The 24,997-nt window shown below is 40.2% G+C and overlaps 1 protein-coding gene across 1 annotated transcript in view; it reads left to right on the top strand.

The window, feature by feature from the left end:
- Window positions 1–24,997, top strand: part of Abca13 (ATP binding cassette subfamily A member 13) — a 436,683-nt gene that overhangs the window by 375,181 nt on the left and 36,505 nt on the right. The window contains exons 57-59 of the mRNA XM_028891010.2: window positions 5,563–5,697; window positions 11,770–11,873; window positions 18,114–18,206. Coding sequence (XP_028746843.1) covers window positions 5,563–5,697; window positions 11,770–11,873; window positions 18,114–18,206 — 332 coding nt within the window. The remainder of the gene's footprint in view (window positions 1–5,562; window positions 5,698–11,769; window positions 11,874–18,113; window positions 18,207–24,997) is intronic.

Below are 24,997 nucleotides of genomic sequence, written 5' to 3'. Positions count from 1 at the left end.
GGGAGACTCGTCTCTTCTCGTGATGAAAGCTGTGGTCAGATCAGAGCTAATAGCCTTGACAGACAGCTCAAAGGACTTTTAAAATAGGAATGTATCAGACTGGAAGGTGCTTCAAGCACATTTCACTCTTTGTATACCTCTTTGTAGTGTGTGAAGTGCTGGCTGGATTTCTGGTTCTGCAAAATGAGTAGGATAAAAGGGGGTGGAGCTTCTTGGTGTACCATCAATTAGAGTCTATAGGAGTCGTAACTTCCTAGGATTCACAGTAGGCAAAGCTAATAGCCACTGCCACTGCTGGTCCATGACAATTCATTCCCTGGGTTGTTTTTGTAATGCTGTAGTCTTCCTTTTTTTTTTATTTCTGTTCCTTAACTTGTAACTGCTCCAAAACTAGAATAGAAACTCTCCACTTCATTGTTCAGACCCAGGACCCTTGACCTACCTCCCATCTTAATAAACAAAGCCAACTGACCACCCTGCAGGAGATCCACCAAGTGAAGTCAAACAGCTCTTAGCAAGCAATACTAATAATTGGCACTATCTTCAATACACATTTTCTCTGTCAGCTCCTTCTTGTTAGTTTCTGATTGAAGAGGGAGATTCTTGGCAGTGGCTGTAAGCTGGCCCCTTCTGTATGGATGAATGCACCTATGAAGTCTCCCTTAATAAGACTTGTGCTCTCTGTCACCCAGGCAATTGCCTTCTGATAGTCCACTGTCCTTCAGTCTGTGTTTTGAACTCCTCCACTGAGAAGTTACTTTAATGCTCACCAATTAGGAACTTGCTTTATTTCTTTCATGAAACTGTAGTGGATTATGCAGATGGTACCGCTACTTGCTCATTCAGCGCTTTCTAATAGATGAGCACATTTTTTTTTTTTTTTTTTACGTATTCCTAGAGGACATAGTGCCTTTCCCAGCCAATTTCTGACTACTGTAAATTGTATGAGCATTTGAAATATAGAATAAGCATAGGATTCTGAGGTGCTTATTACAGGATATTAGTGTTAAGTAACATAAAAAGATGATCTAGTTAATGTAGTCATGATGCATATCTTAATGTTTTATTTGCCAAGGATCCCAAAATGGTGAGGTTACAAAATTGTCATCCACCTTAACATTGCCTCCTGGCACATGACTTGTGTGACTGTGGTACTGTCAACAAATCTCTGCCATCAGCTGTATCAATGACTGCTGTACATAAAGCTTTTGACTATTGCTGGTTTATGTATTTGCTGCACTATAGTGTGTGTGTGTGTGTGTGTTTGTGTGTGTGTGTGTGTGTGTGTGTTTGCTTTGTAGATTTGCTTCTACTTATAAAAATGGATTACTGCAGGACCACATGTCCTAGAAACAGCCTCAGACACCTTGTATTTACCATATCTCTTGATTGTATTGAGAGGTCATATCCATGTCCAGTGATTGACATCCACCACCTAGGATTGGGGGAGAGTTCTTTGAGGTTCACAGCATGATGAAATGCCTGAAAATTCACTTCTCAGAATGTATCCTCTTCCTAAGTGACACATGACTGGCTTTCTATATGTCTGTCTCACACCATGTTCAAACAGTTAAGAAGTATTTGTCTGATTTTACAATTGGGAAAAATGAAACGCGGGTAGCAGCTCTGGAGCACAGGCTTTTGATTGACACCACCCTGGCAGTCGTTAGCTAGCAGACTAGAACACAGTGTCTTCCCTCATCGATATCTCAGGCTTGGTTCTCCAGCTTTTGGTGTGATCAAGGAAACAGAAACTGTACTCAATGACTGTGGGGCTACTCTAGCTTGGAGCTTTTCTTCATTATTTCCTTCCTGTTGTGCACCAATGAGTTGGGCCCAGATAGACACTCCTGTTCAAGCCCTGAGCCATGGATACAAAAGAGGCATTTTTTCCCCCTCCTAACGTACCTGCCACTCAAATTAGTCTTATTCTACAGGATTCTCTCTTGTCTATGGAAAAATGGTCAGTCACTGTGTCCTCTGATTCAAGGAGACGCCCTGTGCTTGCTGAGAAGCCCTTTCTGTCTCACCCTCCCAGGCCCTCACCCCTCTTCCTCTCCTGCCCCTCAGCTCAAGCCTTGCACTGTGTTCTGCCTCCACTCCAGGGCACTCAGTCCACCTGTTCCGAGTTCACTGATCTGTTCTACCTGCAATCTTGCCCCTTACAGTTGCGACCCCCAACTGTTTACTTAGGCAAGAAAAGGTCACCCCTTCATTTGACTGGAATTTAGCTTCTGCTGGCTGAAGTGTTCATTTCCAGTTCATTGTTCATGCCACACAGTTGTGTGCAGAGGGTGCACTTTAAGCTTGGATTCAACTGACCAGGTTCGTGAAACATCTAGTATCAAATTAGAGCCAAATGATTCTGGAATTCATTTATAATCTGAAAGATGAGGGAAGGCGTGTGAGAGAAGTTTCTGGTATTTCCTGAGTTAATATATCCAAACAACACTTCTAATTGGGCTGAAACCTGGTGAAATCTGCATTTTGATCTTCTTTGGGATAGGAATAGACACCTTATTGGTTCTATCCTTGTAAATACCTGCACATTGCTCTCAGAATCCATCTTTTTTTTTTTTTAAGACTTATTTATTTTGTGTATATGGATGCTTTGTATGCATGCACGACTTTATGTCAGAAGAGGGCATCAGTTCCCACCCTAGCTGGTTGTGAGCCACTATGTGGTTGCTGGGAATTGAACGCAGAGCCTCGGGAGCAGCCAACTCTCTTAACCACTGAGCCATCTTTCCAGCCCTCAGAATGCTCCTTCGTGCTGCTTTCAGCAACATCTCTGTAGACATTGCTTACATCTTAAATTTCTTTTCCCCATTCATGGTGGGTCTTGAAAGATCTAAGTTTTGAGTGAAGAAGAATCGACTAGAAGGTCACTGGCAGAGGGAAGGTCACATGATGGCCTTTTCCTTGGAAATCCTTGGCTTCTTTTTCCTGCTCAGTGTCTCAATTTCATCTTGAATTTCACAGAACAGTTTTGATATGGTCATCACACCTGCACACGGGCAGTTTTTGGTTCAGGAATCTGATGAGTGTGCATGCTTTCCTGAACAATCTGTTTCGGCTACAGGATATTTCCCGAAGTTCTACTGTGCTGAATGTGTTACAGCCTGGGCCATAAAGATAATGAATTTCAGTCTTCTGCTCTAAATGTGGCACACTTTCTAGAGCTTTCTAAGAGAAAAAAAAACAAGTGTAAGATCCTGTAACTTATGACATTTTGTTATTCTGGGACAATAACAGTGAGATTTTATGGCTTATGACATTTTGGGGTCTAGGTAGCATTTTGCCAGCCTCGATTTCTTGGTCATTACATTTGCCATTATTTTGATAGTGGTGCTGAGTGCAGAAAAGATGGCAACAAAATGCTTCTTATTAGATCATTTTCAGTTATTTTCTGAAAGTGACATTCACAGAGCATTAGATCAGACATTTCTTCCTACACGTTCTGGAATCTTCCTATGATTAGCTGCTCTGGGATTTGTAGTCTGCACTATTTAACCTTTTGTGAAATTAGGAAAATATGACAAACATTCTCGGGTTTCATAAAAATAACCAAGAGCATTTGGCAAATTTATTAAGAATGCATTCACTCTGAGTCGCATTGCTATAAAACCAGGGCTTTTCATCATTATTTTGCTTTGTTTCTCCCCGTTATTAGCCTCTTCTCATTCCCCTTCTCAATAAAATACAGTGTATCACAAAGAAGGTTTGTAATGCAGGTACACTTTGAGCCTTTCCATGACTCCAAAAAGATAACCCAAATGTCCACTTTTCCTATTTCTGTTTGCTTGTGCTAGTCTCACAGCTCTCTGTGTTTGTAGTTTTCAAAAGTGGTGGACTATCTGTGTGACCACAGTGCTGCTGTCACTGAAGCAAAGCCTTCTCCTAGGGAGCCTGCTGCCTCCCTCCATCCTCCCTAAGAACATCACCCAGGACAAGGCTTACGCTTCGGCTTTGTGATTCCAGGGACACTATGGGTTGTTGCTAAGCTCCGTAGCACAGGCTTTCTGGCTTAGTCCTTTTACCGAAGCACCCCAATTAGTCATTTGTGTTTGTTTTCTAATCCTGGATAAAATATTTTGAAGTTTTTATTTGCTTAAAAAGGCTTTTATTCAATTATTTTAATTGACATAATTGGACTAAATGAATCCAGGAGAAGGGAGGTTTCCCGTGAGACAGTCTGGAGAAAATGGCTTGAATATTTTCATTGAGAACAAAGGATTGACCTTGAGATGGCTTTCTTAGAGACTGTGGGAGACTTGGGATTTAGTCTCTGTCTGCCTCTTGGGCCTTGACTTCTGTTTGCTTGACTCACACTTGACCAGCACTCGTGTTTTAGCTCATTTTCTAAATTATTCTGAAGCCACACAAAGTCTGAATAATTTGGGTTAAAGATGTTATCATCCAAAATGTTTTGAAGTTTGTGATATATCATGATCATCATATTATTATAACCCTAATAGGTATATATTTGTGAAACAAGTATATATTTTTGTGAAACAAAAAACACTGTCTTATTTAGTACTTTAAAATATACAATTATCAACTGTCATAATACTATATAATTTCTCCTTCTAAATTTGAACTGAGATATATTTTTCAGTAGTTTGGTTATGAGACAATATCTGAGAAACAAATATGCAATTATATCTGCATTAACACCTTGATTAATATAGATTCCTATCTACACAAGAATTATATGAAGTGTGTATTTTTAAAAATTGTACAATACTGTTGGAAAAAAACACACAAAATGCCTAACTTGGGTCCCATACAGGAGGCAAAAGTAGAAACAGATGAGAAGTAGTTTGGGGCAAATTATCCTGGGGAATACCAGCAGAAGTGCAGTCTTGGAGACTGGATGCACATTGGAGAGGACAGAGATTTGCATTAAAATTTAAGGGTGAGTGGCTCTCAGGGTGTGTGGTAAGAGACGAAGTGGAATGGTGGAGAGAAGAGAGGCTCTGAGCCTGAGGGTGAGGGCTTCAAAGCTAACCCTGGTGGCTGAGGATGTGCGGAGGTTTTGTTGAATGGAGTCACACCCTCATGACATGATCAGATAGTTCCCAGCGACTAGGAGGAAGAAACTGGTCCTATCTTTTCTCGGCCTGGATACTGAATAAACCAAACTCTGAGTGGATACATATTATCAATGGCCTCACTCAGCGTTGTTTCCCTTGAGATTTTTGCTGTCTTGTTTTCTTTGTTGCTTTTCTAGCCAGCTCCTTCTCAGCCCCGCCCCTTTTTTTTTCCAGGGAGGGACAACCTCTTTATTGTACTCACCTGAATGTAGGTATTCATCTAGACTCAGCATTGATTCAGCATCCTCTCATCTCCAGACCTGTGTTTGGCCATCCTAAGTGGTCACAGACAGATCCTCTTCCCCCTGCTCTTTTCCCATTGTTCCCTGTCTCATAAAGTGAAGTGGAATAGGGAAGTCCTCTGTGCGAGAGGAACACAGGCATGGTGGGAGGTGGCAGGAGTCGGGGCAACACACATCATGTGGGCATCATGGAGAAAGGTTCATGGACAGCTTTTCTCTTTCAGGTGGCTGCAGATCTGGTAAGGCGCCTGCATCTCGAACCTCACGTGGACAAACCTGTGGCCACATACAGTGGGGGCACCAGACGGAAGCTCTCCACTGCCCTGGCCCTGGTGGGGAAGCCTGACATTCTTCTATTGGTGAGTGCTTGAAATGTCAGGGTTGTGTTGATGTCATAAACACGTGCTAGAAATTATTTCAACATTAAGAACTTCTCTAGGAACTCCAGGACTTGAGACATCAACTCTATGAACTAAAAGACTCTGCCCTAAGTGAGTATTTTTCCAATGTATTATAAGATAACAATGCTATTTTACAAACATCAGACATTCTTATGGTAGAGTCACATAAAAATATTAACATTAAATGAGTATTAAAATATTAGCATTCACCTTTTGTCTGAAAACAAATACATGTTTTTCTTTAACATTTATTTCATTAGTTTCAGTTTTTGTTTCTTTACTTTTGGGATTATAATAAAATTAGAAAGTTTCTGCTTTCCCTTTCCTCCCTCCAAATCCTCCTTTCAAATTCATAGCCTCTTTTTTCATTAATTATCCTTGCACACATATATGTATGTGCATATACATACATATTTTTAAATATGACTTGATCAATCTGTGTAATGTTATTTGTATGTATGTTTTCATGGCTGATCACTTGGTATTGGATAACTAGTTGGTGTGCTCTTCCCTGGTGAAGATTTATTTCTTCTGACAAATTGCTTTGGAGTCTTAGTCTGCTTATGGATTTATATTTATTTTTGCTTATGGATTTATATTTATTGTTGCTGACATGCACCCATGGTAAATCATGAGGATAGGCATCAGAGTTTGTTGTGTTTAATTTATCATCTCCCCAAATCCATGTGCTAACAGTTTATTTTATAGCTCTTAGTGATGCGAGGTAGTATAATGTCTAAGGTACTGTTTCTCAACCTTCCCAATGCTACGACCCTTTAATTTAGTTTCTCATGTTGTAGTGACCCCAACCGTGAAGTTATTCTGTTGCTACTTCATTACTGTAATTTGCTACTGTTATAAATCATAATGTAAATATCCGATATGCAAGATATCTGATATGTGACAGATGTTGGGGCTGAGAACTACAAGCTTCGAACTGCTGCTCTAAGAGCTCTCAGCAGAAGGTCCTTAGGTCATTGTAGGAATGTTCTAAGTGGGCAGGAAGACTCTAGCCCATTCCTCTTTCTCATTTTCAATTCCTGGCCATGAAGGAGAGGACTCAATCACACTTCCATGCTGTGATGTACTAACTTGTTTTCATGTAGAACCAAAAGCAATAGGCCCATCCTGTGTTGAAACTTTAAAAATCAAGTCAGGTGAAGCATTCCTGCTTTATAAGTTGATTGTATCAGGTATTTGTTATAGTGATAGAGAGCTGTCTAACATATCCATGCAGCATGGATATAGAGGAAGGCAGAAGGAGTTTTACCAAGAGATAGAGCAGGAACATGGCCTTGAGTCAAGGCAGTCTATCATCTATCTGGAAATAGCCAATTCAGATTACCTTATCTGGGGGAAAGGATTTGTTATCAATAAACAGAGCCTATTGCTGTGTATTTAAAAGTGGCTTTAACTGTACAAAGTCATTTAACCAACTAAAGAACATTCTTCTTATGCCATTGGTAGGCACTGCAGTCCTCCCAAAGTTTCATCTTGGGAGACATTCCCAGGAGCATTCAAAGTCTAAGAAGTAAAAGTGATCTTTTTATGTTGTTCATACATGAAAACATCATTTCCCTGGGGGAGCTAATGGAGACCCAGAAGAACAGTGTAGGAAAAATGAATTTTTCATCTACTGGTTGGATCTTAGAAACTCTGCTTGTTCATAATTTGCTATTAAAAGGTCCAATATCAGGGTTATATATTTATTATAAAGAATCTATCTATCTATCTATCTATCTATCTATCTATCTATCTATCTATCTATCTATCATAATCACTTGTCCCATTCTGCAATGACAATATCCAGTCAAGATGAGGCAGTCTGTGTTGAGTTTAGAGGTCACTGGCATTCACCAATTCTGACTGGATGTTCTCTACACTCATCTAGGCATGGTGTGTTTCCTCATTCCACTGAAAGGACCTCTACTCTGGAGCCATTTCCTTGGCTCATTGTATACCCCAATTTTTCTTCTTCCACATACTCTCATTTGCACTAACCCTAAGTGCCAAGGTCTCTGGTACAGTGGCCAAGTGACCAGGTTTATATGTCTTATTACAGTTCCTCAGTGCATCCTTGAAAATGTGGGCCTGTTGTCTCTTTATCTCAGAGCAGTGCTCTTAATTGTGTCTATCTCATGGAGATGTTGAAAGCAGTAAATCAAATAATCCATATTAAATATGTCACCCAGTGCCTGGGGAGTTACTGTGGTGATGGCTGTGTTCAAATCATCAGATTAAAGCAATGCCTTTGACATTCTCCACAGAGACGAAGTGGGCAAGAATTAGGAGAGTTTAAAAATCACCCACTCAACCTTCTTCCTGAGCAATACTAGATGCCACTTTTTATTTTCTTACTTTTTAATCAGTACATGTACATCACTTAATTTGCAGAAAAGACCAAGTATTTGTTTTCCTGATCAGTGTTTCTCCCCCATTCCCTTCCTGCTTTCCTCTTTGGGGCAAGTTGATGGCCAGAAGCTCTTAAGAGATATATGTTTAGTGCTCCCTGACTGCAAAAAGCACAGACATGCATCACACAGCTGGGCAAGACTTCCCTTAAAAGTGGCTCAGATAACAAGTATTTGGGAGTTTATTGAAGAGGAAAGCTTCAGGTTCCAAGAAACTTCAATTTATTTGCTGTTTTTCAATAAATGATGTCCTTTCTACTATCATATATCTTTCTGGGGAGTCCATTCTGAAAGTTTATGGAAGTAGAGGTTTCATTTTAAAAACATCACATTTGGCTTTCCCTATCAGATCACCAAGAGAAACTAAACTGGTGTGAAAATGTGTCTTTCTCCGAACCCCAGTTTTACTGAAGCATCATTGATGAATATGAGCTGTATGAATCTAAAGTATACAATGTGATGTTTTACTATAACCATACATTTGTAATGATGACCACATCCAAGCTTAATGACTTACTGGTTAACTCACTTAGTGACATCAGTTGGTGAGGAGAACATTCTAACCACTCAACACAGTGTTGTTGACTACAGACCCTGTTGGTCCACTTTCCCCACTATCAATCAGGTTGTCAAAGATTTGGTCACTCAGAGAACAGAGACTCATTGTTCACTATTCTAGAGGTTGGAAGTCTTGGATCAGGGCACCTATAGGTATGTGGTGATAAGCCGTTTTCAAGATAGCTCCAATGGTGCCTCCCCTAGAGGGGAGGAATGTTATGTCTTCATGTGGCAGAAGTCACAAATACAAAAAAGGATGGCTTCTCTATCACTCTCTTTTTTATAGGTAAACCAATGGCATCCATGAGGGTGGAATCTTCATAATATAGTGCCTTCTGAAAGCCACACCTCCAGCACCAAATTCACTGGGGATATTGTCTAAATTTGAATTTTGGAGAGCACAAAACATTCCCGCCATAGAAATCCCCAATCCAGAGTTGATTCTGATTGGTTAGCTAACTGAAGTTTTCTGTCCTTTGAGCAGTATCTACCCAGATTCTCATGTTCTATCTTCAGAAACTTCCTTTCTGCTCCTTGTTTCTGTAAGTTTTAGAGTTTATGTGCAGGTGTGAGTTCTGTCCTCTAACTCTGCTTGTATCCACCCCCACTGAATCTTTAATTATAATTGTCAGTCACACGCATGCACACACACATATGCACGCACACACATGTGCATACCCTACTGAGCACTTGTGTGTTGCTCATATGTGTGTTTTTTTTAGGGATGAGCACTTGGGATTGTTTAGTTTATCAGGAAGTTTGTCCCTGAAGAAAACTGATTCTCCCTCTCTCAGTTGATTACCTGTAGCTCTTCATCTAGGGGTGGGATATAATGGAGTTTGTGCCATCTGCATTGATATCTGGATTGCTGTGCTCATTATACAAGTCTTGTTTAGCTAATCACATTGTTGAGATTACATGGGTACAACTTCCATGTATTTCTAAAAGACACTCTATGACAGCAGGAGTTCTGGACCTTTGACTCTTACACCCTTTTCTGTTGTTTCCGAGCCTTACGTGTAGGTTGTATTGTTTCAGCCGGAGCTCACTATCCCATGGGCACATGTTCTCTGCATTTTGACCAGTTGTAGATTTCTGTGATAGTCTCCATCTGTTGCAAAAAGAAGCTGCTTTTGTGAGGGTTGAGAACTATACTTACCTGTGAGTATAAGGATAAATATTTAGAAAACAGTTAAAATTACATTGGTTTAGGAAAATGGCAATACTAAGTTCTCTTTCAGGGTCCATGTTCTCTCTAGCTTTGGATAGTTGGCTAGGTTTGCAATATCAGGTATGAATAAGTACTTTAGGTCCAATTAGACAGATAAAAGTGCCACTATTGCATTACTGGGGATAACTTATCAGGTTCGTCATTGTTGGGGTTCATAGGATTTACATCTAGATAGGATTGATTGCTTTTCACCCTTGGCAACTTACACAGGAGCTTCCAATACTGTTAGAGCTAGTCATCGGGGAGGAGGCTTCAAGGGCAGTTCCATCTTGCTTCTTCCAAGTCCTGCCCAGCACTTACATTATTTTTGTAGTAGGGTCTTACTTTCAAGTTCTAGGAGGCAACAAAGGAAGGTTCCCATTGCCTGATCCTGAAGTTTTATGAGATAACTTATGACTCTTAGCCTAACATTATCACCCCACATGGCAAAAGTCCATCAAAATGTATATATATATATATGCAAACACACATATTTATATAAAATAATATTTTCCTACATCCTTATCAAACATCCTTGGTGTTATTTATATATCCGTTCTTCCTTTCCTCTCCCACTGTAACTCCTAGTTCAAGTTCCCCTGCTGCATTTTTCCTGTAACTCTCTTCAAAGTACCTGCATCTTATTGACCCCATCTCTAGAATTTCTCATTTTTAATCCATGTGTCCAATGTTGGGCCCTTCCATACACTGGTTGATGTGAGTGGCAATGTAGCAGGTGTGCATGTGTGCATGGTACCATTCGTCTCATTGCCTTTGACTGTGTACACACTAGTGGACCTGCAGGGTTATATGATCATGTGGTTGCTCCCTGTATCACCAATTTATAATGACTGCTCCAAATTACCTTTGGTCCAGCAGTGCACAAGGCCAGCCTTTTTCCCAGTGAATGCTTTCTTCACTATTTTCAGTCTTTCTCCACTTCTCCTATGATTGGACAATTTTAAATAGTCCGTGTTTATGACTTCTTCATTGACTGCATCCAGTCTGCAATAAAGACTCTGTCACACTTATCCTTTTGCTCTCTGAAGTTCCTGCTTCAGAATCACCAGCTCCTCACATCTGATTTTCATCTCCTTTGCAACCGTTGGTTTGTTCATGTGTTGTTTTCCTGATTCTCTTGATTTTCTTACTTGTAATCACTTGTAACCCACTGAGCTTTGCAAAGATGACAGTCTCCAATCCTGTCACTCTGCTCACAGTTCTTCATTACATGGATTGTTACTGGAATGCTGCTGTGTGCATCTAGTGGTGTCACAGTTACATGAAACCTCATGCTGCTGTCTCCATTCTGAAGCAGTCATCTTACTGGACTGTCTTAATAACTACTATTTGGAGGGACTCCTTCACCAATCAGTCTGGTGAAATGATCCTGGGGATATTCAGACCTCTCCTCTACATGTGTACATACAAGTTTGGCCAGTTGTGGCAGATGTATACAAATTCTTTGGGTATATATATCTTTTCTCAGCACAAAGAGGTAAGGCAGGGCTGAGAGCTTTCTGTTTGGTTTCTCAGGGCCATTCACCATATATCCATTCTTGTGTGTTCTCATGCTACTAAGACATGCAGACAGGGGGTATCTGTGTTTGTTCTCTGTAGGGCACCTACCAAGGCAAAGTGAAATTGAGGCATGCAGAGTGCCTGGCCCCTATATACTGTGTAAAGGAGTGTAGTGGAGTCCCCACACCATGGAGAGTCTGCCTCATCTTAAATGTAGAGAAGGGAAGGGAACCCAATGGACATTTGTCTGTTAGTATCACAATGAGGGTTTCCTCCATGCATTCCTGGTGTTCACCAAATGACCATCACTGTGTGTTTTCTTCCTCTCAGGATGAACCCAGCTCTGGAATGGATCCCTGCTCTAAGCGGTACCTGTGGCAAACAATATCACAGGAAGTTCGGGATGGTTGTGCTGCGGTGCTGACCTCTCACAGGTGAACTGTCCCCTCTAATTGCCAGTTCCTCAGCAAGGCTTGCTAGCAATGAGGATACCCAGAGAATGGCACAGATGTGCCTTCATTAGTCCTCAATCCCAGGCTTTGGGAAAATACTACCCAAACTCAAGATATACTTTAGCTCCCTACATTGCCTGAAAAGTTCCTCATGTTTCCCTGTTCACCCTTCCTCTTCCTGACCTCTGGGAATCAGACATTTTACTGCCTGTATAGTTGTGCTGTTTCCAGAAGTCACACATCTGGACTCCCTCCCAAGTCTTTCAAGGCTGGCTTCTCTCCCTATTTCCCTCATTTTTTCCTTGTTTGTAAGCCCATTGCCTCTCAACAGCGAGCAATGTTCTATTGTCTGGCTGTGCCGGAGTTTATTTATCTGCTCATGCACTGACAGATGCTTTGATTACTGACAAGTTTGGGTAATTACGAGCAAAGCTGTTATAAACATCCATGTGCAGGTTTTTATGTGGATGTTTTTCAGACCTTCTGAGTAAATGCCAAGGAGCTTGATTGTTCGACTGTGCAATGAACTCATGTTTGACTTGCGAAGAATTCCTTTCTCTTTTGGTAGCAATATAAATTAAACCTAGAGCCTCACACATACTAGGCACATGCTTTACCACTGAGATACATAACCATTCCTCCTTTACCCTTCATTTGGAGGCAAAGTCTCAATGTTGCCCAGGCTGGCCTTCAATTTCCTCTCTAGCTCAGGATGGCCTTAAAGTTGTGTTTTCGCTGTGTTAGCCTCCCAAGTCACTGGGATAATGTAGACCTTTACCACAAGGCCCAAGTATCATCTTTTCCTTATTATATTTTTGGGAACTTATATTTACATTTTATTTTTTAGGTAGATGAGGTTATACATACTGAGTCTTGTTAGATCCTGTGTTAAAGTCTTTTGTTCGATATAAGATTTCAAATGCTTTCTCTTGGTCTGTGTCTGACTTTGGAAATATGAATATGTAAAGTTTTTATTAAGTTGAACTGCTCTCCGTTTCTATGGTTTGTACTTAGAAATCATAGTTAAGAACTTTTTGTCTGTGACTCATGAGAATGTTTGTTCTAAGACAGGTTAATACTATTAGCTCTTCATAATCTTTGCTACACTTAAAGCTATTTTATATACAGTACGATGAAAGAGTCTCAACCTACTGTTATGCACAGGGATATATAATTGTTCCAGAACTGTTTTTGTGCGAAAACTGCTCATTCCCCATTGCATTATGGAGGGTGTGTTGTGGGAAATCGGCTCTCTGTGATGGACAGTCTCCCTCTTCACTGTTGGGACGCACCCTTGCCCTCAGCACACAGCATTGTCCTGATTACAGGGCTTTTTGTGAAGCTGGACCAACAAGCTGTGGCACTTTTCCATCATTTTTTTTTTCTATTACCGAAGACTTCATTCACTCAAAAATTTGAGTCTCCTAGCCTCCTCTGTGATTTACTCCTGATCATGCTTGTTTAGAAATACTCTTTAATTTTCAATGTTTTTTGGAAATTTTCCTAGTTTCTTCCTGTTGCTCTGTTTAAATTTAACTCTGGTAGGCTTGAAGAAAGGTTCTTTTGTGACTTCTATCATTGAAAATTTATTAGAAGACTTTAAATTACCTATAACAGGGAACAATGAAGAAATTACAATCTATTTTTCCATAAAACCTTTTTGTTGAAGAGTGGACATGTTAGAGGGAATTGCATCTCTGAGCACTGAAAATAAGCTTGCAGTTATTGGCATTTATTAATCATTTATTATTTATTATTTTAATTTAATATTTCTCCATTTTGTTTTATTTTCTTTGCCAGATATTTATTCCAAGATCGGATAATTTCTACTGATCTCCAAGTCCTCTGATTTTTCCCTCTCCCATCTTGAAACTGGGTGTAGGTTCCTGTTGAATTTTTCAGCTCTTCTCCCAACCTGCCCATGCCAGCCTTTGGTGGCCTGTTGTTGAAGCTAGGCATGGAGAAAATGGCCCACAGTGGACCACAGATTACCGTATTCTCTTTGTCAGTGGCTTTTTGGTGTCATCTTCACAGAGTCACATGCCTGCTTGCCTTTGGTCCATTCCCGGAGCTCTGAAATGGCTGCTTTCTTAGTTATGGACAACTTTGTAGTTGGCTTTAGAAACAATTATTTGATAATTTTCTCACTCGAATGTAACAAGAAGGAACACACCTGAGTTTTTGTTTTTATTCTGTTTTGCTTCCCAAAGGAATTTTTTTTTTTGCTGAAACAAGTGAATTTGATACTTACTTGACTTTATAATAATGTGTATATATTCTTGCTGTAGATGTCCACATTTCTCTGGGATTTTAACAATTGCAAACTGATAAACTGACTCTGCTTGCATCTGTTGCTGGCACAGGCATGGCCCTTCATGTCCAACCACGGTCCTTAGATGGGTAAAGTGGTATAATGATGAAAATTCTTTTTATTTCTCATAATATATATGTATATACATACATAATTATTATAAACTATTCTCTCAAAAAGACCACTTTTCATTGAGGATTCTCTTTTAAATCCTCCTATTCATTTGCTTTCACATCAATATTCTACATTTGCATATATACAGATTGATTTCCCCTATTCATACAAAATAAAGACATGAATGACTCAGTGTGAATGAAGATGAGGGAGGCCTGGATGATTCTGTGATTTTAATGCAATATTTTCCTCTATGTATGCCTTCTCACATAGCATTCTTAGGAAAACATGAGGCAGAAAATGGAGAATGGGAGGACTGATAATCATGCATCCTGGGAAGGACATTCAGCTTTCTCCTACACATCCAATACTGATTCCATAGTTCCAATACAAGGCTTTAAACCACAGTCTCACATCACCACATATCTGTACCATGTAAGATAACCATTCATGGAATAAAGTTCATGTTTACTTTGTTTTTAAGTAAATGACCCATGGTTGGTCTCACTGTTGACAAGTCTCAGGCCTTGTATATTCTTCTTTCTATAAAAGATAATCAAATTAAATTTTCTGCCCTGAGCTCTGGGCTCAGACTTTGTTGTACCCACATGTTTTGGGGTTTACATGTTGAACATGTGGTACAATCCACTTAGACCTGCCATATCATTCACTATGAGGTTGGAATTCACACAATGATGTAATCTTCTATTTGTTTAAGGTATGTTTAAGAAATTAGTGTAGACATGACTTCATGTTCTTCCCAGAACAGCATCATAGACATGATAAGACATGTTAAATTTCAGTTGGTTAATGAAACAGAAGCTAGACCTGGTGACACTGACCTATCATCACAGTGACTCTGGAGGCTGAAGGATTGAAATTAATTTGAACTGCCTCTGGGGGCCACATAGTGAGTTCAAAGGCAGCTTGGGCAATTTAATGAGACCCTATCTCAGAATAAAAAGTAAATAGGGAGCTTGGGTTTTATCTTGTGGGACAGTGCTTATTTAGAAGGCACAAGGCTCTGGATTTAGTTTCCAGTCCTACAAAAATAAATAAACAAGCAAAGGAATAGTCAGAGAAAGCTATTGCATAAACAACATGAGACTGATTTAGACTGTTCTTACTACACATCCCCTAGACCTCACATTAAGCTTCTATAACAAACAGCTTCATGTTAAGTATCTCAGACAAGACACTTTTGTTCTTTCACCTATCCATTTACCTTGTTGACTGTGTTCCCTCAGGCCAACCCATGACACATGATTCTGGTCTCCAATGGGCCTCTCTGTCCTCTTAATAAACTTTCTGTTTTGCTTCACTCTGAGTCACCTGAGTGATTTCCTTCCTCTGAGGTAGTCAAGGGGAGAGTAGACCTTAGTTGAGGTCTCTACAGGGCAGGGACTTCCTAGGCTCCCAGCAGCAGTCCTGGGCTACTGGTATAGTAAGTGGTTATACAACTCACAGTTTGCATTTCCCAGTTCCTAGAAAAGAAATCATTGCCAAATATAATTGTCAAAATTTATGGCAGTTATACTTCACTGTCTGCTTATGAGATGACCCATTTTGAATTTCTGAGAAAATGTCTGTAACTAAGTGGGCTTTTATTGATTTGACAACTCACTGTTTTCATTTAAAACAGAATAGTGAGGAAAAGACATTTGCTTTTCAACACAGAACTAGGGATTGAACAGCTCATGGTCTGTTTGTTGCTTTGTTTGTATTTTTAAAAATTGTTTAGTAACTATTTGGTTTGCTAAATTGGATTTTTATTTTTATTAATTCTTTGAGAATTTCAAACAATGGATTTGATTATAGTTATCCCCCAGTTCCTCCCCAACACCCCTCTCGCCTTCCTTACACATGCAACTGTGCCCTTGGTTTTATTAAAAACAATTTTTTTTTTCAAACTATCAAGTCCAACTTGTTCTGTTTATATGGTTTTGGGAGTCTGGTCACCCACTGGAGAATAGTTGACTTTCTCAGGACCACACCATTAAAGGAAACCTACCAGCTAGGAGTAGGACTGACTACATGCCACCTTCCCCTTCCATGCTGGGATTTTGTCTGGCTTGGTCTTTCACAGATTTTCTGCCTGCTATCATAATTACTGTGAGTCCGTAAGTGCAACTGCCCTCTTGTGTTTGGAAGATGCTGTTTTCTTGCAGCAATCTACAGCTTCTGGCTCCCACCATCTTCTCCATTGAACTCTGAACTTTGGGAGAAAGGATGCGATATAAACATCCCATTTAAGGATGGATATTCTGCAGAATCCATATCTTAAATGCTATCACTGTGTTTTGACACTTTAGTTAGAAGTCTGAAATTTTGGATTGTCAAGTATATCCAACATCGCCTCCAGAGTTTCTTCCACAACTGTTATGTTTGAAAAGTGCATTCCCATGCTCAGATCACTTCTGTGTTTGTCCTACCTGTGATTTGTTTGGGGCTCTTTTGTTCTTATGACATTTCTCTGATATAAATCTAGTGTATTTTCTCTTAATAATTCAGCACTGTAACAACCACTTCTAGTACTGTCTTCTCTCACAACTTGTCCTACAATTTCCTCCCTCTAACTAATTTTAAATTTAAAATTTTCAGCATTTTCATGGAGGTGATTGCATTTTGATTTGCATTATATTCCATCTGCATTATAACTTATGAATCAAAGTTATAATAATTATGATTTGTAGATCTTTATAATCCTATACTGAATGTTAAAATAACATTACAATTTAAATTACAGTTAAAAGTTTATCTCTAGTATTTTTTATCATATTTTACATGGTATTAAAATATAAAACTTTTTTGAATTGTGGGGTCTTGTTACAATGAAATGTTCTTTTAAATTTTTATACATTTTTTATTAAAATAGAATGACATCACTTTGCACCTTCCCTTTCCTCCCTTCAGCCCCACCCAGGCAGTCTCTCTCTAACCCCTCTCATGTCACCTCCTGACTCTCAATTTGACAGCTTCTTTTTCTTTGATTATTATGGATACTCTTATACATATTATGTATATTTCCACATAAATATGTAAACACAACCCAATGAGACCGTATTGGTATTTGTGTGTACATGGTTTCCAGGCTGACCCTTTTGTATTGGAAAGCCAATAAGGGGACTCACCTTTTATTTTGTTTTTTTTTTAATTTTTCTTTATTAAGAAATTTTCTACTCACTTCACATACCACCGACAGATCCCCCCTCCTCCCTCCTCCCACGCACCCCCAGCCCTCTCCCCCAGCCACCCCACATCCCCACATCCCCCAAATCAAGGGGGAGTTAGCAGAGCCCAGCACACTGAGCCTAGGCAGGTCCAAGAATGGGATTCATCTTATATTCATTTTCATATTATAACAGTTTTCTATTTTTGAAATACTCACTCTTTCCATTGTTTTATTGATTTTTAAGATTTTATTGATTTTTTTAAGATTTAATTTTTTGCTTGTCAGTAAAGTTATGTCATTCTTTTTTTAAAGAATTCACATATTTGTTAAGATCCTTTGTACATGTATTTTTGTATTTTTGATAATTGCTAAATGGTTCTCTCTTGTATATTTTATTACTGATCATTCTTCCAAGCATATAGTTATGCTAACAACCTTCATTAAATTGGCTACCTAAATAAAATCTTAGGAGTTTTCACATCAAGTTATTTCATTTCATGACTGTTCTATATTAAGTTACTTACTTTGGACCAATGATATTTTTGCCTCCTTTTTATTTCTGAAGCTTGAACAGGGCTCATCCATTTATGGCATGGCTCATTTCTACTTGTTTATTTCCTTTCAGCATGGAAGAGTGCGAGGCTATGTGTACCAGGCTAGCCATCATGGTGGATGGCAGCTTCAGATGTCTTGGTCCCCCTCAGCACATCAAGAACAGGTATTGAGTGTCTTTGTCTGTTTCAGTGTTTCCTGTCAACTCAGCAGCATGATGCCTGTGGTGACAAAGACTCTTTCCAAACTGTTTGCTCCAATTAATTCCTCCCAATATCGAGTAGTGGATGAAGGTTCTGGGAAACTTAGGGCCAGTTAAAATAACTATAATTATCAACTCAAAGACACAGCAGTTCCGAGGCAGTTTCTTTAAAACATTTTGCCTCCCTCTTCCTGAGAGGCACTGTGCCCTTGTTTGTTGTGACAAAAGGGGCGAGGAGAAGATGATTGCAGGGTCCAGACAAAGTCTAGGGAAAAATGACCACCTTACACAGAGTGCTTCATCCAAAGGTGGTGCCACTGTGTGCCTCACCTGCAGTCAAAGTGCATTGGAGTGCCAGCTTTTCCCACAAGATGCATGTTTATAAAGGTATCTAACAACGTAAGAGGCTAAAAGGGGTCACTGTGGTTCTTTTTGTTATGGCTGGTGAAAAACCAAAGACTTTGTTCTTGAATCTGTTAGGTCTCTCCTCATTTACCAATTGCTCCATGTCTTCCTTGCATCCACTCCTTGGAAGCTTAATTACTTTCTTCTTAGGGTGTGTGAACACTTTGTAACTTGTTATAACTTGTGTCTTTTGGAATATCTTGAATAATTTTCCTACTTCCTCTGTCTCTCTGTTTCTGTCTCTGTCTCTGTCTCTGTCTCTGTCTCTGTCTCTCTCTCTCTCTCTCTCTCTCTCTCTCTCTCTCTGTGTGTGTGTGTGTGTGTGTGTGTGTGTGTGTGTGTATGTGTAAGGGTGTATACAAGTCTATGCAAGCCACAGGGATTTGGATCCTTTGGACTTGGAATTACAGGTTTTGGTGAAAAAAGTGTGGTACTGGGTTCTAAACTCTGGCATTTTGCTGGAGTAGTAAGCTCCTTTGACTTTTTAGCTATCCCTCCAGCTCCAATGAGTGATCTTCTAATTTCCTTTACATTGTTTAATCATAATATTTATAGAGAGTAGTGTAATCTTTCCCACTTTTTATTGAAAATAGATTATTTTATCATACAATGTATCCTGATTTCCCCTCTCTCTATTCCTCCAAATTCCTCTCCCACCCTACATCTGGATCCACTTCCTTTCTGTCTATAGAATAATGTAGTCTTTTAGGTTCATAAATCTCTTCACTTTCATTGAATATTTTTTAGGTTAGAATTATAGAACACTCTTGGCAGTTACACGTACCTGCTAGTTACACATACATGTAACATGTAACTACCTTTACTTTATGGAAACCACATCACTCAGGATGGAAATAGTACCCAAGGCATGGGTGACATGCTTGTAGTGGTTCCAAGAGAGGCGGTGTCATGCAGGGAGACTCCCCAGTGCTGTGTCCTGTGCTTCTGGACAATTGTTTGCCAGATGAACCTGTTAGAAGCTGCTGTCACTGTGTGCTCTGCTTGTCTTTAAGTATATTCAGAAGAAAATAACACTTCACACTCTCTAACCTTTATGAATGCTTGTATAAAGCTTTATAGCCCATTCCTTAATGTCAGGTGATTTATATTCAAGTTCAGCTGCCTGCCTTTTGCTTCTTTGCTAAATTTGGCCATAGAAGTCAACAGGAAGAAGCCCACAGGAAGTCATCTGTTAGCTAAAACCATCTGCAGTTTCTACCCATTCCAAATTTTGGTCCTGATAATGAGAGTTATAGGTTGAGGCTGAATTGTTGGTGGATATAAACTACAGAGTTTATTCAACAAAAACTGGTTTGTGGTATATCCACTGGAATACTAAAGTTAATACAGTTTTTAAGAATGCAGTTTGTGTTCTCCTGTAACAAGAAATAAATTTATAAGAAATAAACACATGCAAATCCTATTGTGATAAAAAAATAAGGGATTATTCCTGGATTTCTGTACCTAGGAGTCAGGAACACCATGTGAAACTAATGTGGAAAAAAAGAAACTAATCCTTCCTCCTCTTCTCCATCCTTGGAAATAAAGGGAAGTAGGAATTAGAAACATTCTGCCAGGAACAAAGAGCTCACTCTTCTCACCCCTAGTCTACCTCTCTGACTCAGTAGGGGCAGATCCCAGGAACAGATATTCCCCCCCCCACCCCGTCCTTGCATCACTTCATGGCACTAACTTTCCTGGCCATCCTTTGTTGGTAGTTTGGGTCAACTTCCCATACACAGTGTCCTATCTTGTATGTCTCACCTGATCATCCCTCTTACCATGTACGGATAACTTCTTTCCCTAGGGTCTAAGCACAGCCCACATATACCCAATAATCAGAGAAGGTTACCTTACAATACACACCCATTCTCCTGCTGCTATCTAGACACCAAGTCTCCCCCATTGATTGCTTAGACCACCCTTTTCCTTATTGCACTGGTTTAAAAGTCCTTCCTGCCAGGAAACAACACCCTTGAAAAGATAATGTGTTACTCAAAGGTCCCAAAATAGGGATCACACAGGCCAGGTGGGAAGATACACTTGAGTTTCACTCTACAAACAGTGAATAACATTAGAAAAATGTGCACCAGGGCCTTCATTGTGTTTCTGTTGGAAACAGGTGACATGGTTCAATCAGGCATAGGATTGAAGGACAATAGCATATGGGGCATTGATAACTAGGTGTGTGGTGGCCCTAGTTTAAAGGGCAGAAGAATGATAGCTTAGTTATGAAGTCCCAGTGGGAAGATGATGTGTTGTCAGGAACTGCACAAGTTGGTTTATTTTGGTAAATGAATTTGTATGAGATACTTTGCTGTCTTGAAAGCTGGCCACTCCTGGAGGGAAAGTCTGTCTAGAACCAGTAAGGCCTCCAGTCACCATCACATTGGAACACACAACATAAACACAATGACTTGTCATAGGATCATTGAAGCTGAACCTAGGGGACATTGAGGTAAGGTAATTATACCCTACCTGCCCTGTGAGGGTCACAGGGGACAATGTGCAGAGGAAGGCAGGATGCTTGGACTTTGCCAAGGTCTTGAATTGTCCCTCCCAATAGTGACTGTCACCTCAGTCCATTCTGAGTACCATCCATTTAAAACACTTAGTGGTTATGGATTTGCAGCACCAAAGACCATGATTCTGGACTGTGAGCTACTCAAATAGAACTCTGTGTGATGATGGCCATTGCCTGTGGCAAGTGGCCTAGAAGAAACTGCAGTAGGTGACCCCCTAACCGAGGGTATGTGTGGAAAGCAAGCTCTTATTTTCCCACTGATGTTGGTTTTTACCCAAGTTATAATTTAGGAAATGTTATCAACATGAGGGCTTTCAGTAAAATTGAGGCTGTTTTGCTTTTGACATTTAATAATTTCCTTAGTGGATGGTCTGGAGGTTGCCCAACAGCCCATGTCCATTTTAGCACTCACAATTTGACAGAAGCAGACCTGCATGTGGTAGGTGACATCACATCAGCTTGTGGGACATGTAACCTAGAGAGTCTACATACTGTGGCAGTCTGAACAGGAAGGGACCTTCAATTTTGAAGAATGTGAATGCATATTGGACATTGAAGTAAAGAAAAGTTTGTCAAAAGGAAGATTAAATACTCTAGATTATATTAGTTTTTTTCCTAAGTGATTGGAGAATCTGAATAGGAGAGCAAGCAGCAAAAAAAAAAAAAAAAAAAAAAAAAAGATTTCAAAGTTGCCATGAAAGGAAGTCCTCAGGCAGAATAAACTTAAAATAGCCATGCAGAAAATTCCTGAAACAGCTCTGGGCTTTGTGGACTTCACTAAGGTTTTTCAGATGGCATTGTTTTCCTTGTGCTGTTTGTGGGAAGCTGTCTTGTGCATGTAAGATGCTTAACAGGTTCCACAGCCCCCCTGGAAGCAGACCTCCCCAACTGTAACAAAGAAAAACATTGACAGATGTCTCCTGAGGGGCTGCTATGAGCTGACCTTGGCTGCGTCAGCTCGTACATTAGTCCATGTTCTCATAAAACATAAGTTTAGATGCATCGAATTGGGAAGATAAGGGTTTAGATTTCCAGAAGTGGGTTGGGCAGTGGTTCCTGCTCTTCCTTAGCTTGCTCCTTGGCTGAGAGGAGAACGGATAATGTCAGGGAAAAGGAGCAATTGGATGGGAGTTTTTTTTTTTTTTTTCAGGCTTATCTGTTTGGCTCTGGATTGACCTTGCTTTACAGTGCCTCTAGGGTCCACAGGAGAGATGCACCCCTTTCTCCTCTCAGCACCAGTGTGGTCCCTGTGTGTGATTTAAGGACACTGCCTGAAGCCAAAGGGCTGATAGGTTTGGACACTGTCTTGGTCAGGATATCTTGAAGGGTCCTCTCATGTTCTTCTCAATCCATCTTCAGTCTGTTCTGACTTGCACACTGGCACGGACCACCCCCCACCAGGGTCACTCTTCCTGCCCTATTTCTCTGGTCTTTCTGATGCTCATCTCTTTCCCCTATTGCCTTTGCCTTCTCTTTGTAGTGTCAGCCTCCTTTCTCCCTTTGCTACATGACTGCATCTCCCTTCCAAGTTTCCTGCTTGACCGGGTTTAATTTCCTTGAATCTTCTGTTGAATCTGCGCTACAACATGCTACTGACATGTTCCTGGAGAATAATACTAGCTTTGATTTGTATCAGTCCCAGCATTACTTTGTGCTCAGCATCTGTGTTATTTGATGACAGTGACAGCCTGTGCTAGCAGCTTTGGTTTCAGAATATACAGGAGAGCTGTACCAAGAGGAATGTACATGACCTAAAAATGTTTTAAGTTTTGGTTCATTAGCAAGCTTATATAGTCATGGAAATCATCTCTCCTTTTTCATTTGCTAAATATTGCTGTGGTACTTTATTCTCAATCTCTAAGCATTCGTGTTCTACTTTTCGAACTATCTTCTGTGATACTTGTAGGAAGATAAAAAATGACTTGAACCTGAGAGTTGGAAAACCAAGATGCCTTAAATATGTTGTTTACATTTAAGAGATGAGATCCAACCAAGTTCAAATATCAAATGCTAAAGCTGTGTGCTGATTTGAATGGGAAATGTCCCCCATAGCCTCCTCTATTTAAACACTTGATCTCCTGTTGATGGTGCTGTGTAGGGAGGTTATGGAAACTTTTGGTAATGGAAACTTGCTGTAAAGTATGTAGCAAGGCAAGGGGTGTCACTTTGAGTGTTTATAGTCTTACCCCATTTCAAATACTGTCTCGCTTTCTACTTGCTTTATGTGGTTGACATGAGATCTCTCAACTGTCTTTTGATGCTGTGCCTCCCTGCCATGACGGACGCTCATCCCTCTGGAACCGTACACCAAAAAAATTCTTCCTCCTATAAGTTGCTTTTGGTCACACCAACAGAACAGTAATTAATACACTCCATTATATCAATAAAAGGAGCCAATAATAGAATTCTGCTGATGGAAGCCAATTTAAAGAATTTATTGAGTCTTCCTGGTTTTATCTGGCACCAACTGCTCCCAGTCCTGAGGGTGGTGGCAATGGGAAGATCCTTCAAGCAGGTAATGACTTCCAGAGAGATGAACAGGGCTCACAGTGTAGTTTGAGGGGTGTAGGAGTATGGCCATACTTGTGGGGTCTTCCCAGAGACCTCCCCAGTGTGTTCTTTACCTTCCTCTTCTTGGCCATTATTAACACTCTTTCCACCAGAAATTGGCTGAATTGGAGAATATCCACTTCCCTGACCTATCTTCTCCTTCCTAAAAGACTGGCTTCCTCTTAGTCCCTGCTACAAGGTTATCCTATTTCCTTATTGAGAAGGGAAGGTTAAAATGTAATGGGAGGGTCTTCCTCAGATTCAGGAGACTCTGGAAGACATTCGCTTCTCCTCCTTTTGGCTCACTGACAAAGGAAAAATTCATCTTGGGAAAGCTGAAGAGCACGCTCAGCTCTGATGTGGTCCCTTTTCTTGAGTCACTCTTACTTTTTTCCATTCTTTCTTCCCTAGTCCATGCAATCTCTCCTTTCTCCTGGTGTCCAATTTTTATGGCTTATCTGGTTGATGTTCATTACCATCTATTATAGTACAAAGTACCATACAAAGTACAGTATGCATACCAGTAAAGTATTAGTAATAGACTCTTAACAGTGTTTGCTTTGCCATGTGCCAGATTTAGTGCTTTATGTGTTGTCTCTGTTAGAGTTTTTATTGCTGTGAAAAGATGCCATGACCACAGCAACTCTTATAAAGAAAATATTTAATTGGAGTGGCTCTCTTACAGTTTCAGGGATTCAGTCCATTATCATCATGGTGGGGAACATAGCAGTATACAGGCAAATGTGGTGCTGGAGGAATAGCTAGAGTCCTGTATCTGGCAGGCAACAGGAAGTCAACTGAGACCCTGGACAGTGTCCTGAGCATAGGGAACCTCAAAGCCCATCCCCACAGTGACATATGTCCTCCAACAAGGCCATACCCACTCCAACAAAGGCACATATCTAATTAATGCCACTCCCTATGAGATTATGGGGGCCCATTAGATTCAAACGACCACATATGTAGGAAAGAATTTATTCCTCACACTCATCCTTAAGTATTTATTGTGACTCTCATTTTGTAGGTACAGAAGGGGGATGAGTCACAGAAGGGTTGGGCCACTTTCTCAGGGCCACCAGCTAATAAGTAGAAGAGCTGGAATTGTAACTGCCACACTTGGTCTCCATTTGAGTTTTTTGATGTGTAGCCTATTTTGATCTTTATTTAGGTGTATCTCATGCCTTTTGGGAGATAAGATGCAGCTACTCTAGAGCTCACAGCTTCTTCAGTGTCTCCCTGACTTCTGGGGTACACCCCAGAGCCATACAGATGTGGA

The sequence above is a fragment of the Peromyscus leucopus genome, chromosome 10 (assembly GCF_004664715.2).
Source record: "Peromyscus leucopus breed LL Stock chromosome 10, UCI_PerLeu_2.1, whole genome shotgun sequence".
Lineage (NCBI taxonomy): Eukaryota > Metazoa > Chordata > Mammalia > Rodentia > Cricetidae > Peromyscus > Peromyscus leucopus.
This window is presented reverse-complemented; position numbering and strand designations above follow the sequence as displayed.